The sequence below is a fragment of the Arachis ipaensis genome, chromosome B06 (genome assembly GCF_000816755.2).
Source record: "Arachis ipaensis cultivar K30076 chromosome B06, Araip1.1, whole genome shotgun sequence".
NCBI classification, from domain to species: Eukaryota; Viridiplantae; Streptophyta; class Magnoliopsida; order Fabales; family Fabaceae; genus Arachis; species Arachis ipaensis.
In genome coordinates, this window is record NC_029790.2 from 483,228 (window position 1) to 507,621 (window position 24,394).

A 24,394-nucleotide genomic window follows, 5' to 3' on the forward strand; every position below is an offset into this window, starting at 1 on the left:
ATAATGGAGGTATGAAAGAAACTTGATGTATACTTTTTTTACTAAGATATTCTTCATTGTATATAATTTATAAAAAAATATTTTACAATGTCTAAGATTTTAACTTATGACTTTTTAGTTTAAGCATAAAATATTTATCATCTTAACTAGACTAGTATATATAATGTGTTTGCTTTATTATGTACAATTATAACATATAAATTTACGGTGTTTAATTTATAAAATTTCACTTTATACGAACAATTGAATTAAAATCAATATTTGAGTCAAATTTATATTTGACCAACAAAATTATTGAAACAAATTTAGCATATAGTAAGTAATTAAATTATTAATGGTAAATCTTAAATCTTACATATATAATTTGGAAAAATTTTCAAGTGTGCCGTCGTACCGGTATTTCAGTGATTTTTAACCGTTGATCTTAATTATAAAAAATATATATAATATATATAATTAAGATCAATGGTTAAAAATTACTGATATATCGATATAACGGTACACTTGAAAATCTTCCTATAATTTGAGGTAGACTATCCTAAAAAAAGAAAGTTAGACTCTATTGATAATTTATTTATTTTTTAAAAAAGAAAAGAAAAGAAAAGAATTAGTGACATCATGGTGAATGATGATTGGGTGAGTAACTGAATATGAATGGGAGTGAATACAAAAAGAGGAAGAAATAAACTCAGAGGTTTGCAGGTTAGGAGACAGAGAGCACAGAACAGAACAGAACAGAACAGAACAGAGATATGGCAAATTGGAAAGAAATGAAGTGCCTGAATTCAAATACAGACCTTACTTTCCATTACACAGATATGATCTCTGCCACTACCTCTTCTACTTCATGTTCACTCCAAACCCATTCTCTATTTCTTTTCTTTTTTACTTTTTTGGAAGGTAAAATTCTCTTATATATATCACCATGTATTATGCTCTAGGACCATCTTTTTTGTGGAATAAAATTATGATAGCTAATTATCTTGGTTTATAACAAAATAGTCATAAATTATTTTTTCTCCACTCAAAATTTGTATTCAATAATGATGAATGAGATGCCTTTTTTTTTTTGTAATATAAGGCCCTCAGTCTATGGAAGAAGATCCTTTTACATTTGATTTATACATATCATGTCTAAGGATATTTGTTTCAAATCAAAATAAAATCCAGAAATATCAAATTCATGATATTTGTTTCTTTTCAAAATAAGGAAACGTAGCATGTATGTTTAGCACATATCACATTTGAAAAATACATGATCACTCAATTAGATTAATTAATCAAAGTACCATAAGAAAGTAAGAAACTTAACCAATGGCCAACAACTGTAATAAGAATAATGATCTCCCTTACATTAATTCAGTGCATCTAATAGTTGTACTATAGTCTATAGGTATAAATTCTCTTAATTGATGTGCTTGACATTCTTTTTAATTCAAATTTTCAATCCTCTTATTGAGTTGCCCTTAAATGTTATGTAACTTACAATTTATGCTATTCTAAGTAGAACTTTTAAACTAGAAATATTTAGACAAAAATGATCATATCAAAATACTATATAAGCAGCATATCAGTTAATCAATTTTCATCTCATTTGTTGGATGAAATATAAAGTCAATTTAACTAAAATTAAAATAGAATATGAATGAATACCTAACATTTTTGACACATGAAAGCTTGAAAATTGGATGTCCCAAAATTGTTTCTCACTGGGATGATAATAAATGCTGATACCAAAAATTCTCACGGGCTATTTCAGAGTGTGTCTTTAATTTTTCTTGTTACCCTTTTCCTTTTCCTTTCTTGTGAGTTAGATTTTTCATTTTTCTTAACCATTTTCATTTTCATTTTCCTCTTTTTGGCTCCATCCATCCCCTTTACTTTATTTCAACAAAGAACCTGATTCTCTGAACACGAGGCACGCAGTCTCACTTCACTTTGATTTGAAACATTTTTAGTTTTTTTCTATACAAAAATAAATAAATGAATCATTATTTTTTTATTGTAAAAAAAAAAAAAAAGACACTCACAACAAACACAGAAGACATAGTACAACAGCACCACCACAATACACACTACACTCTAATTCTCATGTTGCTTTTTGTCTCTCTTTAAACTCTCTCTCTCTTCACACACAAATCGCTGGTTTTCTGTTTCAGTAGAAGATCAACACAACACAACACAACACAACAAAACCAAGCTCAGAGAGATTTATTTCATAGTTTCATCACATTCAATTCACCTTCACCTATATATTTATCACTTACTCTTCTTCCTTATTTCACAAAGTTTTTGATCTGATATTTGCTTTTTCATGCAATGATGCACACACCTAAAAGGGTTGGCTGTTTAACTATCTTCATTGAATGCACACAAGAATAACAATAACCCAAAAAAAAAAATTGTTTTTTTTCATCTGGGGTGGTGGTGGTGCTGGTTTTTCAGCTACAACAATATATGATCTATCTATAATTCTAGAAATGCAGAAATGGACAAAGCTCGAAACTTGAGGCGTGGAGCTATCAGATTCTCAAAACCCAACAACAAGAGACCACACATGAATCATAAGCAATCTAAAGGACACAAACTCTTCGGTGAGTGTATTACAATTTTGCTTCCAAAAAGTCATCCTTTTCTTAATTTCTTCTTCACAAAGAAACAAAACCCATTTTTAAAGAATTGTCTTTTTCTGTGTTTGTTTCTTTGTTCCCTTTTTTTTTTTTTTTTCTCTTTTCATATATCTAAGACTTTTAATTTGCAGATAATGCTTCTCTCACTTTCTCCCTTCTTCATTCCCTTGTTATCTTCATATTTTTCGTTCAATAAATATCTCTCTTCTTTTCTTCCTTTTTTTCTTCTTCTATGATTTTGTGAGTGACAGTTTTGAAAGCTGCTATTGGTGGTGGTGGGGACCTGAAATTCTCTGAGAAATCGAAGAAAGGAAAAGTGAGAAGCTTGAGTGCTGTTGGAAAAGCATTATCCAACTGCCAAATGGGTTGCCACGTTTCAGAAAAAGAAGAACAAGCACAAACACTAACACATGACGACCCTTCTTCTTCTACCACCACCATTATTGCCACTAGCAAGAGACTTAAGGTTCCTAAAAATGTAAGTTACTATATGTTGTTATTATTATGAATTATGATACCCTTTTGAATTTATTTAGTTCTTAAACTAATGGCCATGGCTTTGGTGAAATGATTTGTTTGGACAGTTTTTGAATGGTGTTCAACATGCCTCAGTCCCAAGGAAGCTACGTTCAGGTGAGTTTCTGTGAATTTTTTTTTCTCTTAAAAGTTTTCATAATTGTTTATATCTCCAACTGGATTTGGGTTGCTACCTTATTATCACGAATTCAACTTTCTTTTTATTATTTTTATAAATGTTAATTGGTGGACTTTAGATTCGGTCCCCTTTTTCATTTACTCTCTCTATTTTGCAGTCTCTCTAGTGTTATGTACTTTCTGAAAAACAATAAGTTTGTGTAGTTTTGTTTTTATGAATTATCATAAAGCTGTGTCTTCTCATGTGTTGGTTCTTGTAGGGGAAGGGAAAAGGTGTTTTTTTTTTTCTTTTATTATCTTTTTCCTTTTTTCTCTTTGGTTGAAATAAAGTTTAAGTAACTTTATATTTTTCCTCTTTGTTAAATTGTATGTAGCCATGAAGAAGCGCAGCCGTGAATCCATGTTATTTGATTCAGAAAAGGTGAACCATAAGATCAATGGAATATTAGAATCTCCAAAAAAGGATGGAATAAAGAAATCCAAAGTGAGTGTGGTGAGTTATGCAAGTTTCAAATTTTGGAACTTTTTTTTGCTTGGTTCTTCTAAATGGATTCGGATCCTTTCTCATGTTCACTTCTCCACCATTGATTTATTTGGTTTAGAAAATAAAATAAGATAAAATGTTAAAATGATAATAAAAGATCAATGGTAAAGATATGAACATGACTCGGGCATTCGGTCGAATCTCTTTTGAGTATTTCTATCTAACTCCTTTTGCTTCGAATTTTCGCCTTTAGAAAGAAGAAAATGGGGAAGAATGGTCCCAAAGGGAAGGTGTATGTGGCCCCATAATCACAAAAGATGAGGAAGAGGTTGCAGAAACTCTCTATGCCTTGGCTGGAATGTTCCCTGACAATGGCATGAATGAAAATAGTAAGCAGCTACATGAAGAATCTTTGTTAAAGAACACTTCTGTTTTGGAGGACTTGAAGGAGAATGCTAATGCTTCTTCTGAAGGTTATAATATTTTCATCTTCAGCTATTAATAGTTCATTTGTTCATTCATTTATTTATTTTATTTGTTTTGTTATATATTGTAGNAGAAGTTACAAAAATCAGTCCCTCACATGAAACTGTTCATCAGAAGCATCACCTTGATTTTCCTAAAAAGGAAGAGGTATTGATGGCATCTCATAGCACTTCTCCAATGATAGATTTTCATTCCTTGCCTGTAATGGAAAATAGGCACACAAATTCAACACATGGTCCTGAGTTATGTCTAGCAATGGGGTGAGTAGCCTTTTCTTTTTGTTTCAATGTTTCGGTTGAATCTCCATTCATTTCAAGTTCCTATGGTGTATTTACATGTTTTCTTACAATGTTGCAGATTAAATATGTACAAACAATCACAAATTGCACACATGGAGAGGAAGCCAGACATGGAATTTGAGATGGTAGGAATTTCAAGTTTCTTACAATTTTGTATGGTTGTTTAATAATACTTCTTATTGGCTTATATTTCAGGCCAAAGATGTTGATTGTAAGCAAGAACAACATAAACTGAAGGACAGAAAAGAAACAGGTACATATATCATATATGATGAATTTTTGTTTAAATGACCAAAGTATATTTTACATTATATTTGGATACTTTTGGTTGTTCTAGAAGAAGGTCTTGCATTCTGGCCAAATTTATCAAGAGTACCAGCAGCTAACAAGGGCCCAAATTGGTTGGAAGCTGCCATATGTTCCTCCAAACACAGTTTCATGGAAACTTCTTCTAGTGGAAAGGTAAGGGGCTTGTGTGTTTGATTCTGTTTTTGTAAAATTGATTGGTAGAATTAATCTCTTAAAGTGATTTCTGACAAAAAGTAAAAAAAAAAAAAACACCTCAGATTTTCACCAAAATTTTCTGTACTAATGATGAGTTTTGCTAATTCCATATCTATTATGTCAAAATTTCTTATTCCATGCAGAGTTCAGAAGTTGCAACTCAAAAAACATGGAAGAGGTGTGCAGTTCATGTTCACATCAGCCATATCATCCACAAGTTGGAGGTTTTGAAAAGAGGAGTTATTGTTGAACAACAACCTAAGCTTCATGAATTTCATCATCAAATGAGATCACATGATGAAGGGTCAAAGAATGGAGTTCTTATGGAAGTACCCAACTTCAATGGGATGAGAAATAATGGAGTTACTTCTTCTTCTGCACCTGTGACATGTCAAGTTGAAAATTTGAGGAACCCCCATCAAAGTAAGAATGGTTTTCTTCAACAACAATGCCATTACCGCGACATACAACATGCCATTCCAACGCCATTTGCGGCATATGGCCCTCAGAAACAAGTAAGTGTAACATTATTATTTCCAGGAAAACCACCCGAGAAATACTTGCATGCTCCTAAAGTACATTTAATCCATGAACCAAGACATTCACAACCACTATAAAAAACTGAGATGTGGCTACAAATGTTGGAACGTGCAAATATTTCTACTCTCTGAGTCTCCCTATCAGCAGAATCGGCTAACCCGAATAACTACTGTCTTTATTTTGCAGAGTTTCAACTTCTTGTCCTTGTCAAGTGGAAGTAATGGGTTAAAGGTGGACAATAGTTATGATAAGATTGGAACTAGGTTGGAAGCATTGTCAAAGTTGCAACAAGTGCCTTATTTTCAGACACTATCACAGCAGAATGGGTTCATGTCAATTCCTACAACACCTCAAAGTCAATATGCATCAGCTTCTTACCTTGATCAGCTTCCTGTCTCAGGACCACAGGTATCACTGTTTACCTTTTTCCTTTGTTGAACAAGCAACACAATCAATCCAATAAATATGGACCCCAAAATCTTGGGGGGCCTTAGTTTGAAAAGATAGCTTAATGTGATCATTTTTCAACCATGTACTAAAATTGATAGTGGCAAAAAATTAATGCTATCCATGAATAAACTACTCCCAAAGTAATGACGTATAAGTGGTTGATTTGAATATTTTTAGAATATAAAGTTCAAGGAATAAATTGCAATTACAACTAGCCGTACTAATTATTGTTCCATAATGGTTCAATTGACTGCAGGTTCGGCTGCAGCAACCTCATTATTATGGTAACCCGTTATGTGGAACTCATTATGGTTCTTCAACGGTATCAAATAAACAACAGTACCAACAAAACTTTTGGGCAGTGCAATTAGCAGCACAAGGTGGGTCGGCGGCAAATAGCAACATTATGAGGACTCAATATCCTAATTCGCAAAGTGGAAGACATGAATATGCATTGAGTCAATGTGCACAAGCCATTCTTCCTCGTTCCCCTGCATCACTTGAAGCACTTGGATCCAAGATTACTTCAATCTCTGCCCAACAACAACAGCTCATTGCTTCTATACAGGAAAAATGGGCTAGACCTTCTTCATCTCCCTTCTGTAAGTGAAGAAATTTGAGAGAAACTCCCAAGTAGGGGATGTTTATGGTGCGATTTGGAAAAATCAAACCAATCCGATTATAGCCTACAACCTCCAGGTTTATGTACTACACACTTGCGGATTTTGATCAATGATAACACAAATTGTAGCAAGAACTAAAAGGATCTCACTAACTTTTCAGATGCTTATGTTATAATTCTTTAGTTATTATTCAATGATAGAAAGGTTATTAAAGAACATGATATTTGTGAAATGACTTCTTTATATAAACACAAGCCAACAAAGCCTAGGTTGAAGGTAGGGTACTGATTTACTAAACACATTACTCAAGGAAAAATATTTTCGGAATTCTGTATCACAATTGAATTACAAGAATTATGCTGAGATACATGCGCAAATCATCAAAATCTCCAAACTGCCAATGTATTGTAATATTTTACTCAAGTTTTTCTAGTTCCCCCATTCTCTCTATGATAGCCTGCAAAGCACAAGAATAGGTTTGAGATGGAATCAAGAAATAGCCACAATTGTCATATGGTAATTATAAGTCTAAAATCTTATGGCACTATAAGGAGTTGAAAATTACAGAAATGGAAATCGGATGGTAGCAACTACATGTCAAGAACATAACATCTTAAAAAAAAACATACCTTTTTACTAGTTTCTTGCAATTCACCCGCTAGAATGAATTCATCAAGTATAAGATATACCTTAAACACGGATAGGTAAATTCATCAGTCAAGAAATAACAAAAGCTGAATCTTAAGGACAAAACATATCAGAGTGTGGCAAAGTTCATGTTAAATACATAACAAATTTTTTACTGGTGGATACTAATGTATAACAGTGATGAAGTTACGTTTGAGGCATGCTCAATCACAGAAAATGAATAACGGGTCATGTAGAAAAGTAGGAGGGAGGAAAAAACTGAAATTTTCAAGCAAAATAATTAATGTAGCACATTGATCATTGCAAGCTATGATTTGACGATTCTCTAATATAAGCTCAAGAACAATGCATAAGAAACCAAAATCTGGAGAACCGCCCTTTAACCAGAAACTGATCCATATCGAAATGTAATTGTGTTGTCGACCTGGTAAAATTGTATCACCTCATAATAGAGTTTGGACTGCTTATATCTTATTTGGTTAAAATTCAAGCCCGTGCTATGCTATAAACAATTCTAGTCTTCCAAAATCAATATCAGTTTTAGAGGAACCACGAAACATACATAACTTGAATCAACATCAGTTTCTAACTAAATCAATCATGTTTAGAATTCATTCTACCTAAAATCAATTCTACAAAAGCATAACCAAACACACAAGAAACAAAACAAATACATTTACTTTGTTTCGTTTTCTCAAGTATAGGAAATATGCTTTACAGCTAAATCGACAATCAAAGACCAACATAGAACACATTCATGAAAAGTTGAGCTGAAATCCAAGTACAACAAGAAAGATAAGTGATAAAAAAAACCATTAACAAACTAACCTTATGGAAGTTGAAGACCAAGTCAAGCTCACACACATTGCTAAAGAAGTGATCCAAAATCTCCACAAATAGATGGATGCACTCCAAGTAAGCAAGCTCATTATCAGTAATGTCAACACATAGAGAGAAGAACAAGCCAGCATATCTCCTATATATTACCTTGTGAGTCCTAAACTGCATCAAACAAAACAGTTACAACCAAAACCACAAAAAAAAAAAAAATGCTGACAAAAACTAACCAAAGAGCAAGGTTATCAAACTCTCGAATTAGCTTGTAAACTCTTACAACTACCAGTTTAGTTCCCAAAATCGAGTTTACAAGTTTAGTTTGCTATTCAAATTGCAACAGCAACAAATATGAGAACATTAACAATAAACTTGTGAAATTAATGAATTATATGCAATTGAAAGACAAAAAAGAATTGAACTCTGCGAACCTCAACGAAGTTAGTGTATTTGGGGTCTCGATTAACAACGAGGCGATGAACCTCGTATTCGACCTTGTGCTTCTCGGAATCCTCGAGAGGGACATAGTATTTCGCCAAACGGGTTTTCCCCTGCCTGTTCTGCAGCAGAATGAATCGGATCTGCACAATTTTCCCATGAACATATGAAAATGAGGAACAAAAGAATAGCAAATTAATATCGAAATTAAGAACACAAAGTTATGAAGTGAAAGAGATGGGATGAGATTGATGAATAGAATGATTACCATGTTGAGCGATGTAAGGAATTTGAGAGAGGAAGCAGTAGAAACTCAAAATCTACGATGAGAAACTGCAATTGATGAATGAAATGAAACTCACTTTACTTTCCAGCTCGTTTTTTCTTTTTTCTTTTCTCCTTTTTAATTTTAAATTTTTTGGTAAATCAATTAATTAATTGAGTGCAGCTACCGAACCGTGTAATGACGGAGACGACCCTGGACCGTGGCTACGCCGTTGCCGTTTATTGACTTGAAATGAAAACTACCCTCTTTTTTTAGGATTTCTCTAATTGAATATTAGTAGTAACTCACGAGAAACTTTTCATATTGAAGCACAGGTTTTAGGCTCAATTTTTTTGTTCCTTATGTTTATATAAAAAGAGAAAATTCTCCCCTTTTATTTTTTTTTTGAAAGAAAGAAGGAGCTCAACACTCAAAGTGGAGCATACATAGAAAAGATAAAAATGAACAACTACCCACTTTTATGTCATATCCGACATAGCCATCAACAACATGAGCTAGTTTTACACCATTCAGTAGCACAAAGCATCGATTGTATCGCACACTCCACAACTCCTGCTGTTTTGTTCTGGAAGATTATACCGTTTCTTTGTAGCCAAATATTCTATATAATTGAAAAGAACCCAACTAACTAGTACTTGCGTACCTCTTTTCTCATAGGCGTGGATCTCCAACTCTGAAAGTGATCTTTCAAGGTGTCAGGGGCTGTCCACACGAGACCAAATTCCGTGATCCATACACACCACACCTGTCAAGAGAACTCACAAGCAACCAACAGGTGATGAACACTTTCAATTCAACTGCCTTTTTACATGTGTCATGATATTATTGGACATTTTTATTAAACCGGTTATAATTTATTTTTTAATAAACCAAAACAAAATCGGTTTATTATAGCAAAAATAATAAACCTAATTGTCCGCACTATAATTATTAGACCCGATTTGATCCGACCGATTTACACAATTTAAACCGAATCATGTTTAAATTTTTTTATAAAAAGATAAATATATCCCTGATTTTTGTTTTAAAAAAAATAAAAAAAAAAAAACCATGATCCAGTAGGTTATGTAAATTAGTCGGTTCGACCGAATCTGATAACAATTGAATTTATTGTTATTGTTATAAAAAAATTGGTTTTATTCTAGTTTGTTAAGAAATTAAAAAATAACTAATTCATTAATACGTCTAATAATAATGCGACTAAATATCTTTACAAAAAGACGTTTTGGGTGTCTTTATGGGAGCATCCTCCAAAAAATTTTAGTTTCAACTTTCATCCTTTTTCGTTCAGTCACTCTAGGCTCTTTATCCTCGCCAAAAAGATGGGTAAGTGTTGTATATTGATTGCACTCTTTTTTCAATTTCTCACTCTTAGCTCAATGCTTATTCAAACAGTTCCAACAGTTAAACAAATAATATTTTACTTGAACTACACATATTTTTATTTTTCTGATACATGCTCCTACCATAAAATTTGTTGAGGTGTACATTCAACAAATATGATTTGTGAGAATATTTTGGATTCGTTTAATCTACGTAGTCGAACTTATCAAGTGAAACAAGGTTTGATTATTGTTGTAAAAGACAAATGGTTCTAGAAGTCATGCTTGTACATGGAGTTTGAAGCTGCCAAAAGAGCAGCACCTATGCCAGATCCATCTTTTGAATGTTCAATTACCAAATTGTTTGACTTCTCTGATCCTATGAGCTCTTTGACCGAATCTTGCATATATGTCCTGTATTGAGGGTAATTTTCATATAAGCCTCCATCAATGGCCACAACTGTTCTCTTCCCAAAGATCACTCCTTTTGAATCCTCCTCCATTTTTTGCAGAATCCCCACAATTCCTGCACCTGCTAAGCTTCCACCCCGCTTCACAATTGTGTCACAAACCTCTAAAACGGTTTTCCTTGCACTAAAAGTGGACTCAACCTGAAGAAACGTAAAAAATATTTATATAGTATCATAATCATGTAGCATATGCATTTACAATAATTACATAATACATTATCATTTTCAAAATCACAATCTACAATTCTTCCTGCTACTATTACAGCATTGTATTATTTTATCAAGATTCTGAATAAAACATATTTGGAAGAATTGTTTTCTCCAATCTATGTTTATACTATTTGGGAGAAGAATCATACCCTTGCTTTATCATAGAGGAGGGACCCAACGCCTTGTAAATCACCTGAATTGTCCTGCTGCATGGCACATAGATCTGGGGTCCTATAAAAAATTTATGAAGAGGCAGTTTATTCTGAGTAAATCTCAAAAGATTTCAATTCGAGATAAAATGATAAGATGAAATATGCTTAAAGTTGAAGAATTGCATGTATAGAATACTTGTTATATACCAGTTCCCATGTAGTATTTGGAATTCTTAACACTCCATCTGATATACTCCTTCTCTTCCCTTTTGTCTGTCACTATCACATTTTGAAACATTTTTTTTTCCATCAATGTATCTGATATATTGATCCAAAAATGTATCGAAAAGTGATAGTGAATGATGACAGAGAATGGAGGGAAAATATGATTAGAGCTTATAAATATTAAATGAGTTAATAGGGTACCCAAGTATGAAAGGCGTATATAGATTTTCTGGGATTGATTTCCCAAACAATTCACCAGTTGCAGCCATTTCCAAAAGCACTAGTCTCACAATTTCCCCTAGATACATTCCTGAGATTGTCTTTTCAAAGATCTGCAGAGTAATATAAAGGGATTTACCTTTTTGTTTTGATTGCTAATTTTATTTGTTAGGAAAAGAACTTTACAATGGAAACGGTACAAAAAAGGCATACCTGCTCACCAGGGTTGATACTAGCAGCATCCATCGCTCTATCAAACTCAGTTAAAGGGAGACGTTTTGAGAATGCTCCCCACTCAGCAACATTCTTCCCAAACTTATAAATACTAATCGAAATCTTAAAAGACAACACATTCTTGCCATGTGTAGTAATTAGGAGGATCTATTAAGAAGATAAATCATTTCTCTTAAAAGTAATGAAGAAAGAATGGTACCCTTACTAACCATTTTCCCAGAAGAGGAGACATGACCTTGTAACTTAGGAATGGCATCAATTTGCTCAACATAGCAGGCATTGGTTCCGGTACCTAAAATGATAGCAACCGCAACATCATTGTCCCAATATTCTGCTCCAGCTAATGTTGCCACAGCATCATTCACCTATATATTAGGAAATAGGCATTTACTTCAACCATACTACCATTGCATTGATTCAAACTTTACCAGTTTTACCAGAATTATTAAAGTAACATACCAGCGCAGAGACTCGCATATCTAGTCCTTGCCTCTCCATAGCCTCATTCAAACAAGCAACCACATCTCTTCCTGCCTGCATAAAGAATTTGATTTTCCTCATCATGAGTAAAACATTAACATAATGATTAATTATACCAAGGCAAATACGCTAAATGCATTGATAAAACCTCAGACTCAAAAATTAAAAACAGCATGCATTGATCAAGTTATAGCATCACAGCAGCAGGTGAGATAATCCATCAGTTACTGGATGTTAAATGGAGCTGTGTTATGTTAGGTCACGTAGAACAATTAACATATCCTACATTTTAACACTGTTTAATTAAGCCACACTAGTATAATTTCATGATAACATTAAATTGATCGGGTAAACAAAGCACCACTAAATTTCAAATGGTCATTACCAATATTATGATACACAGAAGCTAGAGAAATACATACTGCTCCACTGACTGCAAAACCTTTGGTCCACTTGACTAGTATGCCGGAGTCAATAGATGTCTGCCTCACTGGAAATGAAAAAGTGAACCCGATTTCTCCCTTCTTTCCAGGCGACAAATTCAATCTATCATCATCTTTTGCCGCGAGTTTTGCTAGTCCTAAAGCAATGAAATCAAAAAGCTCCTGCAGAGAATGTAAGTTGGCCAAAGATGTCAATTACCATAATGCATGTTAAAATTAAATAACATGTCTCTGAATTAAAAAAAATAAAAGAACAAAGCTAACTTGATAATCATGATGAGAAACTTATCAAAATAACACTTGATCTAATCTAATTGATCTACCATCAATATTTCCTTGTTGACGGCATTGCAGTTAGAAACCTTGATGAAGGATTTTATGCAACAAGCAAAAGAAAGATACCTCACATGTAGCAGACATAAGCTGAGGAGGTATGGACACTTGGTCGAAGTCGGTGGCGACGACACGCTCATCCTTTCCGCCCAACTGCACCCTCAGCACACGGAAGTTGGTTCCACCAAGGTCCAAAGCATAGAACAATCCCTTCTCATTCCTTTCATTCTCTCAAATTAAAACAAGTAACCATAAGAAAACAGTAAAAATAAGTTAATAACCTCAACTAGTGCATTGTTAAATTAAGTAATTATGGTTCAATTAAAAAAATTACAATAGAATGCACCAATGCAAAGCTAAGTATGGTAACTTAGAAAATAGTTATTAGTTACCCAGTGGGAAGATCCTCAACGAAGGAGGGTATCATGGGAAGGCCGTGTGCGGCGGCGAGGCCAGCTCTCATGTCAGCTGACATGGCATCCGCCACTTGACGAAGTACAGGAAGAGGCGTGGCGCACTCTTCCTTCAGCTTCCTCAATATGCTGCTTGTTTCTGCAACCGATACAGCGTCGGATCGGAGAGACACCATGGTCGTGAAGCGAGGCTTGATCCTCCGGTACGGCGGCGGTGGCGGGAGGAATGATCCAACGGCAATAACTGACATGTTTCCCGGCGACGATGACTATGTTNNGTTTTCTGTTTTTGAAATTATAATATATTATTAGTAAATAATAAATAATAAATAATAAATAATAAATGTTAGGTAGTTAATGTAACGAGAGTTCCGAAAGAAGAAGAGAATTAGAGAAGTAAGCAAGGAGCAACGAGAGTTTAAAGTGTTTGGTATGAGTGAGTGACACTTGAGTCCATTTTGGGCCACATGGGCCTGTGCTTACGAAAGCTTCTTAATAGAGAAGGCCTAGTCATCAAGAAGAATTCCTATATTGCTCAACAGTCCTCTTCATTCATATATTGGCCCACAAATCCACCCACCGCCCTCACTCTCGAACAATAACAGAATTCTATTCAAGTTCACGTCAAGTAATTAACCAACCATTCTTTCTCTCTTCTTTTCTTTTTCCTAATCTTGCAGGACTATTTTTTATTTTTAATATTAAAAGTAATACTTAACAAATCATATACATTTATACTTAATCATGCGCTAAAAAATAGTACAAATTAACATAATTCCTCTAAGTATATTTCTCTAGAATTTAAGTAAATAATAATGTCACTATTTTCCCACCTCTCTCTCTCCCAATTTGTAACTAACAAACCAACCGCATTATATATTTTGATTGCCATCCCTTTCTTTCGCATCGCAGCAATGAGCATGGAAAATGGTGGTGTGATGATGGTGGCTACAAGAAAGGGAGAGATAGATACAAAGCCTCCCTTTCGCTCTGTCAAAGAAGCTGTCTCTTTATTCGCTGACAAACTTCTCTATGCATCTCAATTCAAACAGGTCATTCCACCATCATCTATTTGCTTTCTTAATTTTCTACTAATAATTAAGAACTACACACTAGTTAAGAATTTGTTATATACAGCGGGTAATGATAGGTAGGCAAAAAAAACAGCTAGAACTTGCCTTATTTAGCATTAATTAATTGTCGCAACAATTAATGAATGTTAAATAAGACAAGTTATGGTTGTTTTTGGCTGATTTTTTTTTGTTACCAAATATTTCCGTATGCAGCTATACCTTTGTAAACAACAAGTAACTAACAAACAATAACCACTACACTTTGTAATAATTAAAATTTGTATGTGTGCTAATAAATAATATAATGTGCAGAAATTATGAAACCTCGCTCTTTAATTTGGCTTCACTTTGTAACATTTTTGGGAACAAAACTTCTTATGCTCATGCTTATAAATTACACCTCCAACTTTAACTTTATTCTTGTTATAGCCTCACATGCATTTTCGATGATTCAGACTCGCTCATAATAATAATTGTATAGGAGGTCTCTCTTACCTTTTAATTTACTACTTTTATAATGTATCATGTATATTTAAATATATCATTAGACAGTAATAACGCATATATTTATTTTAACAAACAAGATGCAGGTTAATTTATATAATTATATTATCGCTATTTCTTTATATAATTATATTTTGTATATAAACACTTGATTACGTGAGACTTAATTTATATCAGATTTAGTTTTAAGATAATTTATTTTTGGATATTAATAATTAGCTAGAAATCTTGTAGTATTAATTAGTAAGTCTAAAAATTTCGGATCATTCAACAACAAATCTTTAAATAAAATTTAAATTTATGCTAAATTAATTCTTAATCTATCATACTAAAAACACTAAAAAAAATAATAAGTCTAACCATTTATCAATCTAGTGATTTATAAGAATTTTTGAGACTAAATCTAACTACTATAGCCGAATTTAGCCTCCAAACAACTAGTTAGTTACCACCGAATGTCATTAATTAAATAACCAAATACAAGCCTAAAGCCAATGACTCACTATGGTGGTGTAAGCAAAGAATTAGTAAATATATCTTAATTTTCTAAAAATAGATTCTCATCATGGATTATATAAATTTTGGTTGGTATGTATATCTATCATTTTTTTCCCAAAACACTAACGGAAATGTTTGGTAACAAAAAAAAAATCAGCCAAAAACAATCATAATTTGTTTTATTTAGCATTCATTAATTGTTGCTACAATTAATTAAGGATAATGCTAGGGAGACAAAAAAAAAACAGCCAAAACTTGCCTTATTTAGTATTTATTAATTGTCGTAACAATTAATGAATGCTAAATAAGGTAAGTTATGACTGTTTTTGGCTGATTTTCTTTGGTTACCAAATATTTTCGTTAATTAATGCTAAATAAGGTAAGTTATGGCTGTTTTTTTTGTTTACCTAACATTACCCACTAAATATTGTGATTTTGTGTATGCAAAACGTATTGATGCAGAGTGAAGCAATAATGGAAAATAGGGTTATTATTGATGAGCCTTTGAGCCTGAGACATGAAGCCATTGAAGCTGAGCTTGAAGAGACAAAGCAAAACCTTCAAAAAGCTAAAGAAGAAACCATGTCAATGGCGCATTGTCTTTCTTCATTGCAAGAAGAGCTTGAACTCACAAGGCAAGAGCTTCAACAATTGAAGCAAGAATCCATGGGCAATAATAAGAAGCATCATCCCATAATGCAAGAAGAAGAAGAAGAAGCGGTTATTATTGAAGATGTGAAGGACATGGAGAATAATAAAAATAAAAATAATGTAACAAAGTTTGATGATGATGAATTGCAAAAGAAAAGGTATGTGACTTTTGCAAATACACCCTCATTAACTCATATTATTTCACCGTCACCACAACCGCTTACACTTGAAGTTGAAAAATTGAAGAGGCACCATTCATTTGGGAGTGAGAAGAAGAAGAATAAGATCAAGTCACTTATTCCACTCATTGGTTTTGGAGGTGTCTTTTCAAAGAAAAAGAGAAACAATTATTAAGAGAAAAATAATGCTTTTCATAGACACCTTGAATTTTATAGCTTTCATTTGTGTATTGCAAATTGTGTCACCTGCCAATTAAAATTCAGATAATAATAATGTAATATCACTCATGTCAAAATTATAGGAAAAAAGTAAAAAAAAAAAAAAAATTGACGGTCTACATTAAGTAGTTTTTTTTTTTTCATTCTCTCATGTCCTTTGTATTGTATTTTATATAGTAGAAGCAAAATTAAACTAATAATATTGAGTGAGAGTGAAATTGAATATATATGGCATATGATATGAATATACTTTTGGAAGAGTTTCAGGTATAGCAGGAATACTGGTATTTCAGTTATTTTAATCGTTGATCTGAATTATAAAAAATATATATAATATATATTAATTAAAATCAACGGTTAAAACAACTGGAACACCGGTATTTCCGGTATACCTAATAACTTTTCTATACTTTTTCAACTTGGTCTTGTTTATACAACTGCACCCTTTCAGAATATCATTACTTTGAGTGACTTTCATGCCACTTCAAATCATATATAATCAAGCTTAGCTTGTACTTATTATATATTAAATTGGTAATTAAATCTGCATATGCGCTGGCTTTATGGAGCATGAAGGGTTAAATGAAAAAATTTTAGTGTATATACCACATTTGCATTATTGCATTGGGCAAGAAGACTCAAACTCAAACTCATTTTAACTTTATACCTATTTACTTAACATATCATGTGCCGGAAGGGAAAAGAAAAAATTAAAATATAGACATAATAATAATCAAACATATAGGTATATATATATATGGCAACCTTATATTAAAGGACATAAAAGGGTATACGTATATGTTTAGACTTTAGACAACATTAGTAACATCTGATTTTCGACCATCCATGTTGCCATCTTGAGCTGACTTGTTGAAGAACTCGATGCAATCGGCAATGGCCTCATTGTAATGAGAATAAGAAGAGTAATATGAGCTGCATGATGTCTTCGGCGGCTCGAACCGCTCCGAGCTCCTATGGTGCCTTGTTTCCGCGGTCGACTCGCCTCGACCGCGACCAGAAGGCACCGAGGAGAACACGAACCGCATTAGAATCTTGCGGAATCGATGGAAGAGCTTCATGGCTGAGAAGTTGAACTTGATAGAAGGAGAAGAAGAAGAAGAAGAGATATTACTATTGTTTGTGTTTTGTTGAGGAAGTAGATGAATAAGGGAACGTTGATTATTGTTATTAACAACACAATTAGTATTAGTGTTGCCACATATTTGTATAACAAAGCTTTGATTTGAAGAAGGTAGACCTAGTCTTCCTCTTTGTTGTTGGTTGTGCATTTTTTTGCTTTTCTCTTCCTTTGAAGCCACCGGGAAGTGTAATGCTATGATGGATGTCGTTTGGTTCTTCAAGGTATATATAAAATCAATACTTCTTTCTTAATTTCTTGTCTACGTGTAAGATTTAGGGACACTATTTTTTATGCAATACGGTTGTATAAGCTAATTAATAATAATATCTATATCTAATATATTACTAATTTACTATAAAATATTTGAAATAGCTAGCCTTCTCTTAACTACTTTAGGGTATACTATATATTATGCATTCATCATTTTACCCTTATTTACAAGTAACTAACTAGGTGAAACTATATATGAGAAGTGTTAGGGACAGTAACTTTTGTGTTTTGTAATCATCAATTGATCATTAATAGTATTTTTAATGGTGTGAGATTACATCTAATAGTGAGAGATCACTTACTTTTCTTTTGATGGTTAAGTGCTAGCCACAAAACATCAAAATTATTGGCCTCTAAATTTTATCATTATATATATCATAAAACTATTTTTTTAAATAACTTAAGTTAATAGAAATAAAGAGTCACATAAATAATTATATCTCATTTTTTAAAGAAAAAACACATAAATAGTTATATATAATTCTAATAGAATAAATTTAACATTCTATTAATAAATTTAATGATTTACGAGAATCGTAGATAAAAATAAATAAATAATTTTCATTTAAAGTGATAATAATACAAGACGTGGCTAGCTAATTTGTATTTTTAAGAATCGCCCATATAATGATGTTGAAATATTAGATAATTAGGCAATATATAAGGATTAAAGTTTTTTATATTATTACATAGATCGATAAAATTGGTTTGACGTTACGCTCCACTTGAACTCTAACCAACCAACATTTTAAGGTTTGAAATATTTAATAATAAATCTATTATTCTCCATGTGTCAAAAATGATATGTGACGTAAAAAGTAAGATTTCTTTGTATGAAAAAGGTATAATGTATCAAATTTAAGGATTATATTCCTTATTGGAAGGCCAAATGAGATGTTAGCCAAGGAAGTCCCATGTGGCCAAATCATTGGCATGGCTTTCTCTTGTCCTCCTCAAAATATTTTTTTTTATGGTTTGTTCATTACATTCAATTAATCTCACTTATGTACAATAATTAATTAGTATCATTATTAATATGATTAATTAAATCCATATGACATAACATAACTAGAGCTTATTACGGAAAATAAAAATTGGTAATCATTTCGAGTTTATTAGTATAAGAGTGTGTAAAATGATGATGAATCTACATTGTACATATATATATAAAACCTTGACGAATCTCCAACAATAATCATTTGCGAGCTATGTGGAACCCATCTTTAACATGCCTAACATTAGAGCGAATGATTTTGTTGCAAGTCTTTTTCTCTAGGTTTTCATTTTATATGCAATTCCCTTATCCTTAAGGGATTTTTTGTCCTTTTTTTTTTTTGTTAAAGTAATATGATTTATAGTTGGAGATCAAAAGCCAAGCTACAATGATTATTGCCAATTTGTAGTTTAATTTTTTTGTGAGACGGACAAGTTTTAGCGTTAAGAATGAAATTCATCAACGAACATTAATAGATAGCAGCATTTTAAAACTCAGTGTATCTTCTCCAAAATCAAATGGTTTTGAGTTGGTTGAAGTGTGCCTAAAATATAATCTTCACTACTAGAAATTAAAGATGGGTAGATCTTTGTGGCGGTCAAGATTATAGTAGTTAAGAATGATTAGGTTTTGACTGACCAATAAACACATAACATGTGAAGAGTTGGGTGAAAGTTATTAATTAGAGTAATAGGCTCTTATTGTTAGTGATTACTGTAGGACAAAACAGTAAATAAACTGACTAAAATTATGTGTATATCATGTGGGCTTTTTTTTTTTAAAGAAAAAAATATGTTAGTATTTTTTAAGTGGATAATTCCAAAGGTTTAATGATTGAGCTTTAGTGTGAAAACCTATTATAATGCTAGAACAATAAAAGGTCATGAATTATTAATAATGAGAGAAATTAAAAAAAAAAACAAAAACTAAATTATGTAATATTTATGTGAGTTCTTACTATTAATGTATTTGTGATATGAATTATATGAGAGTATAAATTTATAAAGTGTTAAAATTTTGTAAGAAAATATTTTTATTTTGAATATTAAAAGGTTATATAGAGGTTACTTTTTTCAAAAACAAAATTTATAGTTTAAATTTATATGTTTGTAGATATGCAATTTTATTTAAGTTCCAATTAAATACAAAATGTGAATTTTAGTTTTTATTAATTTTTATTCTATTTTTATCTTTTATTGTAATATGTAAGAGACAGTAGTGACCTTGTGAATTGTTTACCTGAATACACAAAAAAAAAAATCTCTTATGTACATGTGCAATTTCAATTTTATGTAAACCGTGTAAGCTAACCACGGTTTCTAGTTTGTATGTAAATCGTTGGAGGCTACAATGTTTTATGGTTGGAAAAGGTTGGACATAATCCGTGGCTACCTCAGATTATGAAGGAAAAAGTTAAGACATAAACCGTGGTTGCTTCCCACGGTTTATAAAGAGGAGGACTTGAACGAAAACCCACGTAGGTTCCCATGGTTTACATGCAAAATATAAATTATATGATCAAAATTTTTTAAAATCAAAATTTTTTATTTTTTATTCTTAAATTATATGATAAATTTTTTTATTTAAATTAAAAAAATAAAATAAAGTCCACCAATATCTAGTAATCAACACTTTGCATGTAAACCGTGGGATCCTATGGGAGTTTTCGTTCAAGTCCTCCTCTTCATAAACCGTAGGAAGCAACCACGGTTTATGCCTTAGCTTTTTCCTTCATAATCCTTGGTAGGTAGCTACCGATTATGTCCAACCTTTTCCAACCATAAAACCTTGTAGCCTCCAACGGTTTACATACAAATTAGAAACCGTGGTTAGCTCCCACAGTTTACATAAAATTGAAATTGCACATGTACGTAAGAGGTTTCTCTTTTGTGTATTCAGGTAAACAATTCACCGAATTTATTTAATTAGGTAGATTGCCCTTTATAATATTATGATATAAAATATTAGTAATGACTTACATAATTATGTTCGAGTGATTATATTGTGTATTTTAAATATTATTTTCTTGTAAAAAAATACTCAGTTTTTCGTTTAATTTTACATTCTTAAAAAAAAAATTTACCTAACTTTTTTTTATCTTAACTTATTTAATTCCAACTATCATTTTATTTTGATATTTGTATCTTATATTTGATAACACGTATTATAACTTTCAAGTAATTAATAATTTATGATTTTTTTCAAGTAATTTTAATTAATAATTTTTGTAACTAAATACACTATAAATTTTTGATCCATTATAATTTTATAATATATTATTGATATTGTTGTCTCTTTTATGTAATTGTCATATCAAAAATGATATTACAAAAAATAATTTATAAGATTTTTTCTTTATATTTGAATAAAACCAATTCAATAACTATATATTATTCCTAAAGTGCTTTTATATAATGAAAAAATCTAAAAAAAAAGTTAAAAAATTTGTCTATAATTCGAGCCCTTCATATTAAAAATTTTAGATCCGTCCCTGATAATCTAAATACAAAAATATTTTATACTCTATTATGATTAAAATATCTTTTACTGTAATTTTATATAAATATCCTAAAAAAATACGAGTGACTCTTTTTGTTTTATAGTTTTACGTTTCGTACTTGTCAATATCCATTTCTTCTTTAGTTTTAAAACTTATATCATGGAATTAACAAATAATATGTATAATCAAATTAAAAAACAAAGAATTTTTAGTTAAATAAAAATTAACAAATTAATATCTTAAGAAAGCATAAACGTTGATAAAAATTAATAAATTTACTTTACAAATCGTGGTGGTTTTGCAAATTTTATATTTGTTTCTTTATAATTTTATACAAGGACCACGTTGTATATAAATATTGAGAGGAAAAACAATCTACTATGATTAATTTTCAATTAGTTTATTTAAGTAAATTATAGAAGGTATGACATTATGAATTTAAGATTTACGGATGCCCAGTTTTAGTGGATTCACAAAGTAAAAAAGTAAATCTTATTAATAAATCTATTATAAAGATTTTTAATAAGAAGAATGCTATATGACTAACAAGTATTATCATTTTTTTTTCCGCACTTAGTCGGTACTAATTTGTATCCATATTTATAGAAATTTTGTACACAATAAACATACAGTTTACACTTATGTTTATTAAAGTTTTGCACATGCATGAATCATTACCATTTACACTCAAAATTTTCAAAGTTTGAATACATAAATTAATAAAATTTATCTGTTAAAAATAATTTAGTATTTATATTTACAAAAAATAAACAAAACTGCTAAAAATTACTAATTTTCAAAATTTCTCTTTTAATAATAATAATAATATCAATAATAACAAGAACAAAAATAATAATAACTATGATAATATCAAAAAATAATTATTAATAGTTATTTTTATTCAAAATAAAAATATTTTCTTACAAAATTTTAACACTTTATAAATTTATACTCTCATATAATCCATGTCACAAATACATTAATAGTAAGAACTCACATAAATATTACATGATTTAGTTCTTGTTTTTTTTAGATTTCTCTCATTATTAATAATTCATGACCTTTTAGGCTGCGTTTGTTTCTAAGAATAGGACAGGACAAGCCACTAAAAATAGAACAGGACAAGACATTGATGGACAAAGACACAAAATTTTGCGTTCTTGTATTCTGTTTGGTGATAAACTAGAACAAATTATGAAAATTCAATTTATTCTCATTTTTTTCATTCAAAAAATTTGAGATGAAAAATATAACAATAAAAAATATAATTATAAAAAATTAACAAGAATAATAAAAAAATAAATAAAAAATAAGTTGTGTCCATTGTTAGTGTCTCCATGTCATTTCTGTCAGGATAGACACAGAATACACTAATTCAGTGTCTCTGGACACATTATCTCTGTTCATGTCTCCCCTGCCAAACATAATTTTGTGACTTAGTATCCCTATCTCTGTAAACAAACGCAGCCTTATTGATCTAGCATTATAACAGATTTTCACACTAAAGCCCAACCATTAAAATTTTAGAATTATCTACTTAAAAAATACTAACAGATTTTTTTTCTTCAAAACAAAGGTCCATATAATATACACATCATTTTGGTCAATTTATTTATTTTTTTTGTTCTGTTACTCATTAACAATAAGGCCTATCACTTTAATTAACAACTTTTATCTAACTCTCTACATATTATGTGTTTATTGGTCAGTCAAAATTTAACCACTCTTAATCATTATATAATATTGGCCACCAAAAACCTCCTATTAAAGATACTTGTGATTGCATCGGTAAATTGTAGGGGGTTGCAATTAGTAATATTCATGAGAATATATATTAGATATTTGAATAATATATCAGCGGTCTTCAATTCCTAGAGAATTTTATTATCATTAGTGAAGGAAGCTTTGGGATAATCATTATTGATTCCAAAAGCATGATGATAGTGTCTTATGCTTGTTTCCTTTAAACTAAACAACTTTAAGATATTTATATGAAGTCATTTCTTGAGCTGAAAACACATGTAATTTAAATAAACTGAGTTTCTCAATGATTAAAGAGAACACCCTGCTGATGAATCCCTTCAATTTTACATGCATTTGTCCTTTTTCATAAACAAAGTAAACTACAAAATTAACTGCGTATATAATGATTCATAAACCAAAGTTGATGATTATAAATTATTATAATTTTTCTTTTCTTATTACTCGCAGTTTTTTAATTTGTGATCTTATTAGTTTGATCTCTCAAACTAGAAAAGAATTTTGTTGGAAGACCTATTTTTTAATGTGATTCTAAATTTTAAATATTCTACTCATCAGTAATATCATATATTTATTGAATAAATCAATGATGAGGACTTCTTTATTTAAAAGAATTTGCTTTTGACTAATAAATTATTGTATATACTAAAATTGCACAAGGCGGATTTTCAACCACCAACTTTGTTAATTTTTTTTTTTGTTTACCTAAACGATATCCCTTAACCCGACAGGTTAAAGACTAATCCATCGCGGATCTGAACAACCACCAACTTTGTTAATAAACAAACTACTTAATCCACCTAGCTTGGTTGCCATTTTCTAATTGTTATCTGTATTTTTTGGGAGGGTCATAAAATGGTAATTGGGCTTGAATTTTGGGATGTATATTCTGGGCCGTCTCTTCATACATTCAGTTCTCTTTTTTCAATATTCGTATTAGTATTGGGCCATATATGGAATATATAGACCCACTTCTTCCGCCATTCCAATATTCCATTTTCTTTGATCCATGAAATTTATTTCATTCCAATATTCCAACCTTTCATTTTTATTGCCAATGAGTTATAGTTCAAATGGCATAGTCTCTTCATACTCAATTAAAAGATTGCGGGTTCGAGTCTCTTATCTTTGGTAAAAAAAAAAAAAAAACTAAATGTAGCCTTTTCAAAGCATTATTTGACCAGACTACTACAAAATTATGAGACCAAATTGTTCATACAACGTTAA

At 31.1% G+C, this 24,394-nt stretch overlaps 6 protein-coding genes across 9 annotated transcripts; 3 read left to right on the plus strand and 3 right to left on the minus strand.

The window, feature by feature from the left end:
* LOC107646228 lies at window positions 1,837-4,285 on the plus strand. Of its 2 annotated transcripts, none has more exons than XM_021103623.1 (5): window positions 1,837-2,594; window positions 2,882-3,108; window positions 3,215-3,263; window positions 3,659-3,768; window positions 4,022-4,285. In XM_021103623.1, exons 1-5 carry the CDS (start codon window positions 2,489-2,491, stop codon window positions 4,268-4,270), a joined length of 741 nt encoding a protein of 246 aa, XP_020959282.1. In that variant the 5' UTR covers window positions 1,837-2,488; the 3' UTR covers window positions 4,271-4,285. The 2 variants fall into 2 exon arrangements, with proteins under 2 accessions (XP_020959282.1, XP_016205913.1); XM_016350427.2 differs by having other exon boundaries at window positions 1,857-2,594; window positions 3,659-3,777.
* On the plus strand, window positions 4,326-6,862 carry LOC107645312 (the record flags this gene model as incomplete). The annotated part of the gene is given in 7 exon segments (XM_016349309.1): window positions 4,326-4,514; window positions 4,612-4,678; window positions 4,749-4,806; window positions 4,891-5,015; window positions 5,201-5,572; window positions 5,784-6,005; window positions 6,304-6,862. Coding segments are annotated over 7 exon segments (1,305 nt in total). The 3' UTR covers window positions 6,658-6,862.
* Window positions 6,874-9,213, minus strand: LOC107645313 (AP-2 complex subunit sigma). 3 transcript variants are annotated; one of them, XM_021103624.1, is made up of 6 exons: window positions 9,048-9,191; window positions 8,859-8,923; window positions 8,584-8,733; window positions 8,147-8,320; window positions 7,300-7,359; window positions 6,874-7,127 (listed from the first exon to the last, which is right to left on the minus strand). In XM_021103624.1, exons 2-6 carry the CDS (start codon window positions 8,859-8,861, stop codon window positions 7,086-7,088), a joined length of 429 nt encoding a protein of 142 aa, XP_020959283.1. In that variant the 5' UTR covers window positions 8,862-8,923; window positions 9,048-9,191; the 3' UTR covers window positions 6,874-7,085. The 3 variants fall into 3 exon arrangements, with proteins under 3 accessions (XP_020959283.1, XP_016204797.1, XP_016204798.1); XM_016349311.2 differs by having other exon boundaries at window positions 8,183-8,320; window positions 8,859-9,213; XM_016349312.2 differs by lacking the exon at window positions 9,048-9,191 and having other exon boundaries at window positions 8,147-8,315; window positions 8,859-9,028.
* Window positions 10,281-13,763, minus strand: LOC107645311 (hexokinase-2, chloroplastic). Its single transcript, XM_016349308.2, has 9 exons — window positions 13,357-13,763; window positions 13,034-13,184; window positions 12,611-12,793; window positions 12,168-12,242; window positions 11,905-12,073; window positions 11,688-11,773; window positions 11,457-11,587; window positions 11,028-11,109; window positions 10,281-10,809 (listed from the first exon to the last, which is right to left on the minus strand). Exons 1-9 carry the CDS (start codon window positions 13,626-13,628, stop codon window positions 10,471-10,473), a joined length of 1,488 nt encoding a protein of 495 aa, XP_016204794.1. The 5' UTR covers window positions 13,629-13,763; the 3' UTR covers window positions 10,281-10,470.
* LOC107647886 (WEB family protein At1g75720) lies at window positions 14,258-16,477 on the plus strand. Its single transcript, XM_016351934.2, has 2 exons — window positions 14,258-14,429; window positions 15,915-16,477. The coding sequence occupies exons 1-2, from the start codon at window positions 14,292-14,294 to the stop codon at window positions 16,455-16,457; spliced, it is 681 nt and encodes a 226-aa protein (XP_016207420.1). The 5' UTR covers window positions 14,258-14,291; the 3' UTR covers window positions 16,458-16,477.
* Window positions 17,200-17,886, minus strand: LOC107648133. Its single transcript, XM_016352124.2, has one exon. It carries the CDS (start codon window positions 17,788-17,790, stop codon window positions 17,311-17,313), a length of 480 nt encoding a protein of 159 aa, XP_016207610.1. The 5' UTR covers window positions 17,791-17,886; the 3' UTR covers window positions 17,200-17,310.

Excerpts from the sequence above, each read along its gene's own strand:
- LOC107645313 (XM_021103624.1), bottom strand. Across the intron at positions 7,360-8,146 it reads TGGTCTTCAACTTCCATAAG|GTATATCTTATACTTGATGA; the intron begins GTTAGTTTGTTA and ends TCCGTGTTTAAG. Across the intron at positions 7,128-7,299 it reads TGCAAGAAACTAGTAAAAAG|GCTATCATAGAGAGAATGGG; the intron begins GTATGTTTTTTT and ends TGTGCTTTGCAG.
- LOC107646228 (XM_016350427.2), top strand. The coding sequence starts at position 2,489 with ATGGACAAAGCTCGAAACTTGAGGCGTGGAGCTATCAGATTCTCAAAA. Across the intron at positions 2,595-2,881 it reads TAAAGGACACAAACTCTTCG|TTTTGAAAGCTGCTATTGGT; the intron begins GTGAGTGTATTA and ends TGTGAGTGACAG. Across the intron at positions 3,109-3,214 it reads GACTTAAGGTTCCTAAAAAT|TTTTTGAATGGTGTTCAACA; the intron begins GTAAGTTACTAT and ends TTGTTTGGACAG.
- LOC107647886 (XM_016351934.2), top strand. The coding sequence starts at position 14,292 with ATGAGCATGGAAAATGGTGGTGTGATGATGGTGGCTACAAGAAAGGGA. Across the intron at positions 14,430-15,914 it reads ATGCATCTCAATTCAAACAG|AGTGAAGCAATAATGGAAAA; the intron begins GTCATTCCACCA and ends GTATTGATGCAG.
- LOC107648133 (XM_016352124.2), bottom strand. The coding sequence starts at position 17,790 with ATGCACAACCAACAACAAAGAGGAAGACTAGGTCTACCTTCTTCAAAT.
- LOC107645311 (XM_016349308.2), bottom strand. The coding sequence starts at position 13,628 with ATGTCAGTTATTGCCGTTGGATCATTCCTCCCGCCACCGCCGCCGTAC. Across the intron at positions 12,074-12,167 it reads ATATGCGAGTCTCTGCGCTG|GTGAATGATGCTGTGGCAAC; the intron begins GTATGTTACTTT and ends CCTAATATATAG. Across the intron at positions 11,110-11,456 it reads TATACGCCTTTCATACTTGG|GACCCCAGATCTATGTGCCA; the intron begins GTACCCTATTAA and ends AATTTTTTATAG.